This window comes from Trifolium pratense, linkage group LG4, assembly GCF_020283565.1.
Source record: "Trifolium pratense cultivar HEN17-A07 linkage group LG4, ARS_RC_1.1, whole genome shotgun sequence".
NCBI lineage: Eukaryota > Viridiplantae > Streptophyta > Magnoliopsida > Fabales > Fabaceae > Trifolium > Trifolium pratense.
Genome location: NC_060062.1, coordinates 6,449,125 through 6,463,717, shown reverse-complemented (window position 1 = coordinate 6,463,717; position 14,593 = coordinate 6,449,125). Strand labels below are relative to the sequence as shown.

The 14,593-nt window shown below is 33.0% G+C and overlaps 1 protein-coding gene across 2 annotated transcripts; it reads right to left on the bottom strand.

The window, feature by feature from the left end:
* Positions 1-325: 325 nt before the first annotated feature.
* On the bottom strand, positions 326-13,794 carry LOC123924820 (mRNA-capping enzyme-like). Of its 2 annotated transcripts, XM_045977794.1 has the most exons (18): positions 13,591-13,794; positions 13,099-13,307; positions 11,930-12,071; positions 10,193-10,344; positions 9,819-9,902; positions 9,651-9,713; positions 9,224-9,355; positions 8,907-9,113; positions 6,646-6,765; positions 5,861-5,910; positions 4,671-4,833; positions 3,969-4,106; positions 2,932-3,054; positions 2,744-2,842; positions 2,249-2,338; positions 2,062-2,143; positions 985-1,115; positions 326-904 (listed from the first exon to the last, which is right to left on the bottom strand). In XM_045977794.1, the coding sequence occupies exons 2-18, from the start codon at positions 13,231-13,233 to the stop codon at positions 761-763; spliced, it is 2,055 nt and encodes a 684-aa protein (XP_045833750.1). In that variant the 5' UTR covers positions 13,234-13,307; positions 13,591-13,794; the 3' UTR covers positions 326-760. The 2 variants fall into 2 exon arrangements, with proteins under 2 accessions (XP_045833750.1, XP_045833751.1); XM_045977795.1 differs by lacking the exons at positions 11,930-12,071; positions 13,591-13,794 and having other exon boundaries at positions 13,099-13,236.
* Positions 13,795-14,593: the final 799 nt, after the last annotated feature.

The window sequence follows — 14,593 nt, the reverse complement described above, 5'->3', positions numbered from 1 at the left end:
TTTGGCCTAAACTTTTTTTCCTCTTCTTTTTACTTAAAAGTAAGAAACTAGGCCAAACAACAATTTCTAAAAGCTATAGTAAAAAAAAATTCTATATTTTAGAAAAAATTATAATATATTATCAAATATATCTCTTAACCCTATTATAATAAAAAAAAATAAAAAATTTAAATTTTGTTATAAAAAAATTAAGATTTACCAAACAATTTTAACTTTTGTTAAAAAACAATTATTTCTAGCTTTATGCTTAAAAGAACTTCTACACCTAAAAAAAATTAGGCCAAACGGACCCTAAATGCATGAATGAAAACTTCACGCCTTAAAGAGAATAGAACACTTGCTACTACTAATTAAATTAATATACTCACATATTGGAAAAATCCTAAACAAATTGATCCTACGAAACAGCTACCATTTGAATAACTTATAATCACTAAAGAAAAATAAAATTGATAATATACAATAATATCCTAAATCTAACCCTATTGATCTAGACAGCTACAGGAAATGGATTCAGGATGAAATTTGTGTAGCGCAACTCAGCAGCACAGCTGCAAGGACTAACTAATTACATAAGCAACCTTTGGATGATGGCCGAATACACAGCCAAATCCCATAAAATTTCCAATAAATACCAGAAGCAGACACCAATGGTTACATATGATTATGTGTTCACCTGATCTCCTACACTACAAACATCTCATTCTCTCACCAGTGAAATAATTTAAGGCATTATAAGTCCCTATCTAACCACAATGAATCACCTTCGCTTTGCAGCATTAGCATGCTGAGTTGCTTTACTATCAGTTTTTATCCTGTCCGCATACATGGGAAGGCGGATTATCTCATTTATTTCATTCAACAAGTCTTCCTCTGTGATGTTGTCTTTTATGCTTCGCATCACCTATAATAAATTAAGTAAATTTCTGAAGCCATGTAGAATTAGAGATGAGAGAATTTAAAAAATGGGAATTAGTATTGGACCTTTCTGTAAGTATTAAACTCGTTTGGAGTTGATTTATCTGTCCTAATTCGCAAGAATATCCATTCCAGATTATCAAAATCCCAAGTACACTCGATGATCTTTCCGGAATAAAGTGACGGATCTGAACCATCTGCAGATTTAACGTTGTCATTAGAAAGCAATTGAAGCATGTGAAACTAAAATAAAGTGAACTATGAACTGCAGACTTGAAAATAAAATTTAAAAAAAAAAATATCTTCAAAAAAAGTACAAAATAATTACAATAAAATGAAGGACAAAATCAAGCAGGAGCAGCATTACTAAAGCATCATCCAAAATAAATTGATAGGCAATTGCATCCTTTCCAAACCACTTTTCGGTTGGCATTAGAAATTAATATGAACATGTGTCACACTAAGAAATACGTCATTAGGTATGCAAATGAACCTATTACTGAATTAAGTTTTTAGAACCAAGTGATTGAGATCAAGTGGTTAATGAGCTCAACGTAAAGAACAAATCGTTTGGGAGAACCTGAGTTCGACAACTGGGTGAAACAATTTTTAGCCAAACTTTACTTACCTCTCGGGCAAACTAGATTACCTAGGGCCCCTTTCCCTGGGAACCAGACGGTAAAAAAATAGTTAATCTTAGCTTGTTACAATTTTCAATCAAACTACGTTGTTTAGTTAAAGAAACATGCACATACTTGAAAGTAAATATGATTATTTAAATGAGTCAGGCTTTATAGGCTTGACTTAAACACAGGTATGCAAATTTCCATTTTATTTATTATGTTTACCTAGATAATTATACTTTTGATTCAATATAAAAGAAAATAATAGTTAAGATGCTCATGCTTCATATTCAAACAGGCCAAGCCTAAGCCCTTAATTTGGCTTGTTTAATTAAATGAATCAAGCTTGAACATCTTTTATTTTGCATGCCAGGTTTTAAATTCAAGCAACTTGGCTCCAAGATGTTTACAGCCCAAATGCCAAAACTGTCTAGATTACCTATTCTACAGATAAGTACAATATAATAATAGAAACAGAGTTGGACAGATAAAATAAATTGAACTTTGTCTGAACTCTGACCTTTGAAGGCAACCTTATTCCCATCCATAAGTTTCTTCTTTCCCCGCTCATTCACAAAAAGTAGCTCCCTTTCACCTTCAACCTGCCAATAAAAGCAGCTACAGATTAGATGGCTGCATCAATATCAAACAACTGACCAGGTAATTTAATAAATTCCCAACACCATACAAAAGAAGGTGATGATAACCTCAAACAGAAAGTCAACTGAGTTTAAATTGGCGTATTTCCACTTTAAGAGTCCTTCGTGAGTACGTGGTACATAAGGATCGTCCCAACCCTGGTAAGTAATATGATCAGTAATAAACTTCATCAAATCCAAAACAAAAGGAAAAGAAGAACATTATATGTTCACATGGATTTGGAAATAAAAGGAATGGACCATGAGGCAGAAGTACTCTATTACATTGGTTCCTTTCCTTCCAAATCTTTACCCAATCTAACATCAAGAGTCAACCACAAAGGTTTGTCCTCATACTCATTATGTTGCAATAGTAGTAGTATTTTGTAGATCCCATTTAAGGAAGCAATCAACAGATTCAAAAGCATAGATCCAAAAAGGGAATACCAAGCCACAATTAAAATAATAGTAACTGAATGACTAGCTAGCTTGGCACAGAACAGAAATTCTCATTCTGGTGTCTAGTACACTAAAAGTGGTCACTGATCACAATTCACAACCCACCTGAAATATGAGACCATCTGCCTCATGTGAGAGTCTTTTAATGAATTCCCTTAAAAGCTTTTGGACAGTAGAAAGCAACCAAAAATCTTTCCTCCTCACCTAAACATTTCAAAAATATCAACAGTAAGCCACAAGAGAAAATGAGGCTTCAAGTATTCTGTGATAAATTTAAGGCTCAAGATGCATGCCCTGAACGGTTCCAGATCATATCTGTAGTAAGGATTTCTGCTCTGGTAAATATGTTGGCGTTCATAATTCCTAGGTTCAATCACTTCTTTCTCAAGCATCTTCCATCTTTCACAGAAGGGTCGCTGCACCAAATTTGAGCTATTAATCAATAAGCATACACAACTACCAAGAATCAAACAAGGGACAAAAGAGAGTAGAGCAGATAAAAACAACTCAGGAAAAGAAAAACGCTGTTCAAATTCTAACATTTCAAATTATGATGCATCAAATCCACGTTTTCCACCAAACATATTTTAAGAAAACCCAACTTCAGTGTTGCCACAGCATCCTTAGATAAATTCACTCTTAGACTGCAACCCACATACCAACCATTGATTGACCTTTACAAAGGTTTCAAATGATGGTGACTCATAAGTGACGTTCTGATGAGAAACAAAAGCAACCAAAAGCCCTAGAAGACAAGGCATAAGATATTAAGATACCTTACAAGTTACAACCAACATAATTCCTTAGTCGACAGATTATGAAGACTATTTTTTCTTCTCGTTAGAAGACATAAAAACCAATTTCTGATAGTAACATAACACCTAAAAACAGGTTGTTGGCTCCTGAATTCCAGTATCAAATCGAACAAAAAGACAGACCTCCAGGAGGTGAGGAGGATGAAGATTTGACAAAATCACTGTTAAATATTCCTGACTGATCTGAATGACTAACAAGACTACAAGACCAAAATAAATCTGAACAACAATGCATGCAATCAAAGAGACAACAAAAATATAATTGCACAAAATATAGCATTGCTTCCCATCAGACTCTGATAGCATGTTAGGGAATAGATAAACGAGACAGATGCACATGATGGAATTTGTCTAACCTACATAACTGAGTTGAATTATATAGAAAATAAATAATCACTAGATTACAGTCTTATTATATGATACCATTACTCTATTTCGTTCCAACAATTCTAAAACAGCAAAAACATAAATTAGATCACCCAGCATTATTTTGTACAATAACTTTTAAACCAAACCTCTATTACTGAAACGTGGTTGATTGCCATTAGATCATATATAAGGTATCTTCTCTCCTGCTTATGTGAATCTGGCAGGGTATCAATAACCATCTCGCCATCAAGTAATGTGAAATGGTGGGTCTTCTCGCCCAAACCCTTAGAACCAAAATATAAAAAATTCTCAGTCTCTGCATAATTTACATCAAAACAGAATGCAAGAAACAAAATTGTTTCTCTAGGCTGCACACTGATATTTTAATATGGTAAATACTGGACACCAGGTGCCACTGGCCAGTCTAGGAATAACAGGTATGACTTGGGTGATTTAGCCAGATCTTGAAAATTCAAGGTTGGCATAAAACAGAAAAGAGCTGAAAACCTTCCAAAATGTAGTGAGGACTTGCCAGAATAGAGGCATAGTGAGAAAACAAAAATGCCAGACTTGGGACACACAGAAAAAGTCACCACTGAAACAATGTTGAAACATTATTTTGGAACTGCATTACTCATAATATATAGTAAAATATATAGAAGCAAAGAGTTTACTGCAAGCTGACCATTAACTAGCTTACCACCAGATCACTAGATAATGTAAACTACCATAGTTGCGGCTGATAATGGTATTTACGGTACACACGTTGCAAAATTTATTTACCCTTAAATAAGCTCAAAGAGGAACAACCTCTATCACAAATTTCCAATATAAAGCAGCCTACATACCTCATTTGTACTCCTGCAAGGAAACCTCATTTGGACCCTTCGACAATTAAAACTTCTATCAATCAAGTAACACCCATCCATTGTTATTAGCATCATATACCGTGTACCATCAGCCTTCCATGTTGCATAATAATAACGTTGTCGTAATAACTGCAAATTATCCCTGCATACCAACATAACCAAATTTAATATAGATTCGCGGACAAAAAATGTCAAATTAATCAAGGGCCGTATCTTGAAATCAGTAAAACAAGTAATTTACAAAACAACAGACGTGCGTGAATAATTAAATTTAATACTTAGGTTCTAAGGTAATTATTGAAGATAAATATATCCTCAGGTAAAACTGAGAATCTATAGGTTCTCAGAAACAAGTACTAGTCATTGTTGTGGATAAAAAATTAAGCAAGAAAATGACAAAAGGAAATTGCACATAAACAACAAAATACAAGGCACAGTTGTCCGAGTCAAGGCATAACAACAACACAATGGAAATGGAGCAATAAGCTTGGCTTGGTGGTTCGGGTGGGAGAGTTAAGGAGTGAGAGGGTCACCCACTCATCCCCAACATAATACTCCCTCCGTCCCAATATATAAGACCTTTTTGCAAAACTTTGTTGTCCCATTTTATAAGACCCTTTTCAAAGTTCAAGGTGTATTAATTAAATTTTCACAATAATACCCCTAATTAAATGAAGAAAAGTAAAAGATCACTATTTCTCTCTCTTAATAAACTGATTGGTAATTTTGGAAAGAGAAGGTATATTATTGACAAATTTAATGCAAAATTATTTTTCTTGATTCTTGTGCATTTGTGAAAGAGGTCTTATATATTGGGACGGAGGTAGTACTAATTATACTAACATTTACCATTAAAAAAAGAGCAGTGCTATTTATCCCGATGGATTTTTCACAAACTGATCACGAATTCCATTTTGGCCAATTAAAATCGTTGTTTAGCGGAAAACCGGGGGGTCGTGGTTTTAGTTTATGATATATATATATATTAAGTAAAACTTGCGCTCGTGAAATTGTCGTGAGGTTTCTCTCGCGATAAGTAGCAATTTCCTTAAAAAAAAACACAACACAGTGTGTGGTAGCAAAAGAAATAGCAGCCCGCATTAAATGTATAATTAATGAAATCAATATAGCATATCAAAACATAATTTCATGGCTCAAATAAATAGAACCTGTTGAGAGAAACTGGGTGTGAACCTGGAAATTGTGCATGTCCTCTGGCCTGCATACTAGTAGTTAGTGAACTGACTATGCCAAGCATGAGAAGTACATAAAGCAGATAAGTTGTAAAAATGAAAGAGGGAAAAGAAAGGCATGATTTGTGAACAGCTTTTGAAAAAACCAATGTTTTTGCTTGCTTAGTTCACCCACAAAAGCAATTTAGAACACAGAATTCCAAAAGAATATGGGTCATTTGATGAACATTCAAAATAAATAATGACAGATAAAAACTAAAGCCTGAAACTAAGACATTATTTACAGTAGAAATGAAGCGTCATGAAATTAGAAAGCGATTCACACACATTTTCCACAAATTTCACACATATTAAAATGTCTCACTCTAACATACTTACTGACCTACAACTCAACATGAAAAAAGTCCATAGCAATATGTTTTATAACCATATTTACCTAAAATGGAAATCAGACAAAGTATGAACACAAATGAAAAAACCTCTAAAATCAAAGATACTAATAGAATACATTATTTTTAAAACATAAACAACAAGTCCAAGCACATCAAATGACAAGTACAATAGTGTAATGTAACAGAGGATTGCATCAAATGATTGTTAAAAACTAGCAGAACATGCACCAAGCATTCCTTTGTTGTAATATAATATAAGTGAATAAAAGTGGAAAGATGCAATGACATCATTAAAACTTAAATTCATAATTTTAAAAACGAGTTCTCAAATATAAGAATAGAACCATGCATGAAAATAAATACGCTTACCCCAACACCCAATCTAAGTGTTTGATAACAGAACTGTCGAAATGCATCTTGCTGATCAGCGGGTATCTCATCTCCTAAAACATCATCATTCGTCATCTGAGCGCCTGTCTCCTGGTTCTCCTAAGAGAATGGGAAAAATCCATGTTTAAAACAGGTCACACAGCTGAGTCCACAATTGTTATGAGTAATATACTCATTTGTCTCAAACTACATAAGGATAACTTACGACCTCCATTGATAAATGATATGTTATAGTCACTGCACTCCCTTCTAATTTAAAAACAAAAACTCGCCTCTATTGAGAGACCAATATGTGCTATATTTTACTCTATTTTAATGTGAAGGACTAACTTTGGATCATTTTTTCTGTCTAAGATTCTTGGCATCATCCACAGCTAGTTTTGATCTTAATTTATGGGACTTCAGAAGATAAAATGAAGATTTTGGTAAAATACCAAAGCAATAGTAAGGGTATTTAAAACATTATTTCCTCTTCTGTAGTCCTAAAAATGATATAAACATATTCAAATTTATATTCTTGTAACATCAGAAGTCTAGAAGGCTCATTTATAATTTTTTTACCGCTGCAAAGAGATTTAGTTACATTAAAACTGACTGTTTTTAGGTGAGCACTTGCCAAGAGTAATTTTTGAATGAATTTAATTTTGTAAAATTGATTTGGTCAAAATTAAGTTTGAAGTTAAGTGGTTTATATTTAGATATTTCCCTCTAAAAGCAATTTTTAAGTAAAGTTAAATGTAAAATTTTCAATCTTACACAAAAACTGCTTTTTATCACTGCCAGTAAAATTGAAGTTTTGAGGAAGACTTAATTTACATTAATATATATATATATATATATATATATATATATATATATATATATATATATATATATATATATATATATATATATATATATATATATATAACCAAACTAACCAAACATCTATATATAATAAGTTAAAAAAATAATGTTTGATTGGAGGCAAAATCAATTGGACACTTCACATCATGTATACAAACATACACTAAAGAGTAGCAGTGTAGCACATGATCAGATGTGAGAGCAGTTATTCAAACCAATTACACAACAAGTAGGGCGGCAACATAGTTAGGTAACACAAGAAAAACTGGACAGACACAAACAGATGAGCTTCACACTGAAACAGTCATGCGTGGATAACACAATGGTCCATTAACGGATTCAGGCGTGAGGGGTTTCCGTTAATGGACCATTGTATTATCTTAGGCTTTGGACCTAAGTTAACCTAACATAACCCACTACTGGAGTGAGAATTTCCTAGGCTTTATAAGCTCTACTGAATGCCATATTTCTAGCCAATGTAGACTTCGGGTTTACTAATAGTTGTAAATTCCCAAAACAACATCCTAGATCAACCTTTGAAGAAGAATGGAGCATCTAAGCATATCAAGAGGACAAAGGAAGAAGTCGCTGCTTCTCTCTTACAGCAATCCATCCTATGAAGCACTTGTCCAACAAGGTTACGTCCAGATGAGTGTAAAAAAGATTCTGTCCTGACCACCTTCAGCAACAGTTTCTCCTTGATTCCTTTCAATTCCAAGGTAGTGGACAAGTGCATGAACAAGTGCAAAAGGATGAAATCAATGTCAATGAAGGTGATCAGGGACACATTATTGTGGAGGTTAGGGTGATTGGTTTGATAAATAAAAAAAATAAAAAAAAGCGACTTTTCAGGAAGGGTAAGATTTTGAGGTCCAATTTGAAGGCCTTGAATCTCATGCACAATCCTATTCTCAAACTTGGATGTCATTGGCCTCATGGGCCGATATGAGAACCAAGTTTCGCTTCATTTTAATTGTTCTCTTGTAGAAACTCTTCATTTGGGTTTTGGAAATCAAACACAGAAGCCTTTTGAAATATATAATTACTAGAAACACTGTTCTAATTTTGAAAAACCCAACCCTTTCATTTTAATACAGTTACATATAAAGTTGGAATATGTATTTATTAAATACTATTACTAATTTCTTATAGGGTTCAACCAAGTTCATTCATGATTAGACTATAAACCTTAAAGCAGTGTTTAATAACCAGTGTAGTATTAAAAGCATCTTGTTTTCCTTCTGTTTCCTACTGTTAAGAAGAAGCCTAGTACCTATCAAGAGAATCATAAAAAATAGGATTTACACTAAATCCCGCACAAAAAGCAAAAAGATATTCATTGAGAAAATAGAAAAGGCCAAAATATCAAAAGTCATTATGTATAGTATCCTTACTTGCAAATCAGGACCCGGTAATCCATCATCATCATCGTCTGGAACTGCTTCACCATTGAGATCAAATTCAGAAGATCTTTTCCACTCCGGAGTAGGAGGACAAACTACCATCTCCGGCTTTTTCTCATGATAAAATGTGTACAATGCATCAATATAATCGGGTTTATAGATTCCTGGAGGGCGTGCTTCGGAAAAAATTTTAATTGCCTACAAATTGGGAAAAGTGTATTTATTGAACTTGAGCAACAGCTTAACTCTTAAACAGGCAAACAGGGACAGAGAGAGAGCTACAGTAGTAAGGTGACTCCAGTACTGACCTGAGTAACAGACATTGACATAGCACGCATTAGATAATGGATAATCATGTATCCCGTACGATTATGCCCATGTGTACAATGAACAAGTATATACTTCTTTGATTGCTTTTGGCGTGACAAAAATTGTATAACCTGGAAATATAAATAATAACATTGTTAAAAATTAATAATCACGGTAATTCTTACACCATTGATGAGAGCTATTTGGCTGAGTAGCTTATTTGGGAGACATTTGGCTTCTATTTGGCTAAAGCATGTACTCTATCTATGAGTATATTGTTTCCAAAAATGCTGACAGAATAAATCGTATTGCTTCCTTGATGCTTTCTTATTTACTGTGAGTTTTTTCTTTAGGCTTTTTATGAAGGATCCCGCATCCTCAAAATTAAATCTTCCTAAACATGACTAAATAATTCAAGAAACAAACCTCGTAGACGAATTGATTCACAGATGAATTTTCAGGTACAGAATCACGCCCCCTGCATTGAATCTAAACCAAAACAATCTTCAAATATAAGAACAGGAATGAGATGTTGAAGTCTTAAAGAAAGTTTTAAAGTCTTGGGTTGGTGAATAAAATATGGCTACTACAAACCTTAACATGCTTGATACCCTCTTTTTTTAAATCTGTTACTGGATAGTATCGAGAGGTATTTGTCAAATCAATCACCAGACCAAGCTGCAAATCAAGAGAATAAAATGTAAAAAGCATAAAAAATTGCAGAAAAGTTTTTTTGTATGATATAGAACATTCAGTCTCTCTACTCTAGATCATGCTGCTAATTACACGTAGATATAGATATCCTTTTTATATAGTATTTTCTTTTTTGGTAGAAAACTTCATTTTAATTACATCTGCTTAAAAAAATTAAAATCCAAGAAATAATCAAGGACAAAGAAGCGTAAGAAACAGACAAACATCTAAATGAAGTATTACATTTTTATGATGTATCACTTGTTTCTACTTACTTTTCTATTTAAAACTCTCTGCTGATGTATCACTTGTTTAAATGAGTATCTTTTACCAGGCAAAATGCAGTCATTGAATGATTCACCAAGAGGAACCTTAGAAGGTATCATGCAGCAAATCTCCTGGCCAAATGCAGGACAATCTAACCACCCTGTGTGAAAAGAATAAAATAGTAAGTTTTTTTTTCATATTCCAATAATCTCAAACATGACTGAAGTAAATTATAACAGCTATCGATCAGGTTTTTTAAAAATAAAACTCATTTGTTAAGAGTGACTATCAACTGAACAAATTTAAGAGTGACTATCTCATAATGAGCTTATATCTTATTTCACTGATTTATGGTTTATTTTTCAAACAATGTTTGAAATAGCATTTGAGCTTATTTCACTGACTTGTGGCGTATCATTTTTATTCCATTTTTACCCTTATTATATTATCTAAAATTCATTTTTGCCCTTTATAATTTATTATAATATAAAATAAGTATGTTTCTCCAAAGCTTGATATCTAAAAAAACATGAATCAATGTACATGCAATGTGGGACCTCTATCTTGATTAACTTCGATTGTTGAAATTACGTTCTCATTGTTTTTTAACAGAACGATGTTTTTGCATAACGATTGTTGAAACTTGAAATTACTTGTTGTGCCTGAGTCTTGATTCATTATGCTGAATAGTTTTTATACATTTGATATGGTTTCATTAGGTCGAATTGTTTTTACTTTTTATTTATTAGGTTAAAATTTAAAATAAAATTTCAGTGAATAAAAATTATTTTAATATATTTAATAATAATAATATATAAAAGATATATAAAATTCTTAAATTTTAAGTATTTTAAATATTAATTTGAAATAAATTTTATTATGAATTAAAGATGTCCTTTTATGTAATTTTATATTGATCAACTAGTTGAACCGCTAATTTTACCAAACACTTTAATTAGCTTATCAACTATAAGTCATCAGTCATCAGCTATAAGCTATTAACAGAGCCTTGGTATCAACTGAGTCAGTGCATGGCACAGACTTCAAAGTTCATAACAGAGACAATGTGTTAATACTCTATTCCTCCATCAAACTCTGGGTGGCTGAAGCATGGATAAATAATCCAAGACCCTGACTTTGTCATACAATTCATAGAACCTCTGAGCTGATAAAGCCTTAATCATAGAATCAGCTAGCCAGTCTTCAGCTGATCAAACCTAAATAAGTCAGCTTGCTATTTAGATCCCTAATATATGTATAAGATTGTGTCAGATTGGCTTATAAAAGAAACAACTCAGGCAATTCTAGTAATTCTAAAAAATGCATCTCTCATTCTTTACTGGTTGGATCACGGGTTTTGGGATCTAGTGCTTCTGATCACATAACCAGTAACTCTACTCTTATCTCCATGCTTCCTAGGTTTAAGGGAGAATAACAGTGTAGTAAGAAGGTTAGTTTCAGTTAGGTGTCAATATCCAAATAATGATGTATTACATGTGCACCCATTTAAAGTTTAAATTTTTCAGTTACTATTCTAATGAAAGGGCTCAAATAGCTTAAGTTATTCATTGACAATGTTCTTCACTTTTTCATAATTTCACACACATCATCAGGTTTCATCAATATGTAATAAATCTACTTCAAATATAGGTCGAAATAAAAATAGAATTGTGTAAAGAAATATATTAGTTCGATCACATTGCTGAATATCTGGCAGCAATTGGGCCATGGAAAGAAACCCTTACCCGGAGGAAGCCTACTTGTATCATATGATTTAGGGTTTTTTGTATGAAATTGTTGATCATATCGAGGTGACTGTGATGGGTTCACAGGTCTACTATCATCAGGACGTTCTCTTTTCAAGCGTCTCTTTCTTTCCTCACGCTCCTATAAAAGAAACAACTCAGGACTTGTGTTAATGAAAAGGCAGGTATATACATTTTGAAAGTCTAATTACTAATGAAACCCACGTATACTTGATAGCCAAAAAGAATCATTGTTTCAAATAGATATTTTTGGAGTTGTAACTTTTCCCCTTGGTTTTTACTTTTAAAAAATATATATCTATATCGTCAAAAAAGAATCTATCAAACTCTTTCTGCACACTAAGCATGTGTTTAGTTTTTTTTTAATTTCTATCCAAGCCCACAAAAATAAGCACTCTCTCAACAGCATTTTGATTAAACTGTATACTGAACACAAAGAGTGCTAATCCAAACAAGCAATGGCTGTCAATATGTGAATAAAAAGAAAAAAAGAAAAAGAGATGCGAGGAAAAAGAGAAAGAGCTGATTCTTGACATTCAAAACCAAAATTGCTTGACTAATCATTTAACAGTCAGCAGTAATTTGGATAGAATTCACCTTATAACAGTCAGCAGTAAGATATGTAATTTAATAACTCTGAATGACCCTCAACTACCCCTCCCTCTCTCTTATAACAGAAAATACCTAAAATCCAAGGAATATCATAACTAACTCTTATTGGGCTGAGGCCCGAACTCAATATCCTAACACTACCGGCCCACTAGAAAACAAGTTAGAATTAGATAGATGCTCAAGTCTCAACTACAATACAATACAAACTTGTGCTATCAAGTCGCAATAAAGTATCAAAATGGATTCTGACTCTGACATAGGTCAAACTGCGTGCCCGGCATGGATTAACATGATATTTACATAGTTCACTGTTACAGCATGATATGTGCATTCAGTTCCTTTCCCTGTTAATGCTCTAAAAAGCTATAATTTGATAATTTGCCATGTTAGATTAACATAAGTCCCAAACTCACGTGTCACAACTAAAATATGAGAAACTATCATCGCATTACTTCTACTCCAGATCACTGTAGCCAACATACTATCACTACCATGAAAGCCGAAGTTATCAAAAAGAAAAGGAGAAGAAAGAGTACCCGGCGTGCGATTTCAGCTCCACTTTCTATGCGATCTTCAGGTGGAATATAATCTGGAACACGTGCCCTCTCCTCAAAAACATCATCATCTTCCTCCGGTACAGGAGACGCATTCAAGTCCATAGCAACTATCATCAAGCATCGAACAACATTCACACCCCGCCAAAAACTACCACTTTACCACTGATTACAACAACAATTCTTTGTTCCTGCACCATTCAAGCAACTTCAATCAATCCAAACAATAAACCATTTCCTCAACAAATGAACAAAATTCAACAATCAATCATATAGCTGAATCAAATTTCAAGCTAATATTTTCTCCAACCCTTAATTTTGAATGCACATGAACAAATGAAGAACGAAAATCACACTAGGGTTCTATTTCACTCGCATCATCAAATCGTAATCCAGCTACTCGTTATGCTTAAGCAGAATCGAAACGAAAATTGAAATTTAAGGAAAGTGTAGAAAAGTCGCGATTTCACGAACCTCGAGCTGTGAATGAGACGGAATCGAGGATGAAATGAGGAAAATCGAGAATCTGTGGATCACAAAGGGGAAAAAATGAACCCTGCGATTGTTGTAGAGTTCGTGCGAAACCCTAGAGAGAGAGAGAGAGAGAGAGAGAGAGAGAGAGGAGTGAGGTTTGTTTGTTGAGGTTAGATAGAGAAAGTGAGAAGAAGTGTGAGGTTTGTTCTTGTCGTATTATGAATTTTAATTAAAAACTATTTTTATGATATTTTTAAAAATAATATATGTGTCAAACAAATATATACTATAAAAATTATTTTAAAAAAGACATTTGTTAAAAAATTAGAACAAGGTGTATCTAAAAACCTACGGTTATTATATGCAAAAATCAAATGAAACTAAAAACATCAAGGGTGAAACATAAACAAGGAGCTGAATTTAAATTGTAAATCACAACAGAAATCCTTTTTTCTTGGCTTCAGCAACCACTAAACCTAAATTTTGATCCTATAGATTAATCTTTCGCGAGAAAATTTTTTGTGTTCAAACACTCTCTTGTTTTTCTCTTTATAGAGATTATAGGTTCGATCTTTAACTTCATTGTAACCAAATTTATTTATTTTTTTACATTTTTAAAATATTTAATGTACACGTTACAAAATAAAATTTGTTTATTAATATGATTAACAAGTGTAAAAGACAACACTTAGTATTTTCTTAATGTTAATCTCAATTCTCAAGTGACCCGTTTATTATAAAGTAAAAAATAAAAAATGCCATAGTTCAACTATCAAAATCTTGTCAAAATTGTTAAGTCAGGTGTTATGATGGAAGTTCAAATTTCGACTTCCTTACTTGTATGTGCGAGTTTACGATAGCTTTGCCATGTGATCTATATACTAAAAAAAAAGAGTGGCATATATTTCTTCCTATCCAGTAAGGAATAGCAAACATAAATAACAAAGTTCACAGGAAAAAAAATAAGTGGGGAAAATGGAAACTTCACGGACAACCAAAACGA

What these genes read in the sequence shown, in the direction of transcription:
- LOC123924820 (XM_045977794.1), bottom strand. Translation starts at nt 13,233, where the DNA reads ATGATAGTTGCTATGGACTTGAATGCGTCTCCTGTACCGGAGGAAGAT. An exon ending in TGTCAATGTCTGTTACTCAG is followed by an intron (nt 9,114 to 9,223) that starts GTCAGTACTGGA and finishes CCCAATTTGTAG; the next exon opens with GCAATTAAAATTTTTTCCGA. An exon ending in CTTGCAGGAGTACAAATGAG is followed by an intron (nt 4,107 to 4,670) that starts GTATGTAGGCTG and finishes TTTGGTTCTAAG; the next exon opens with GGTTTGGGCGAGAAGACCCA.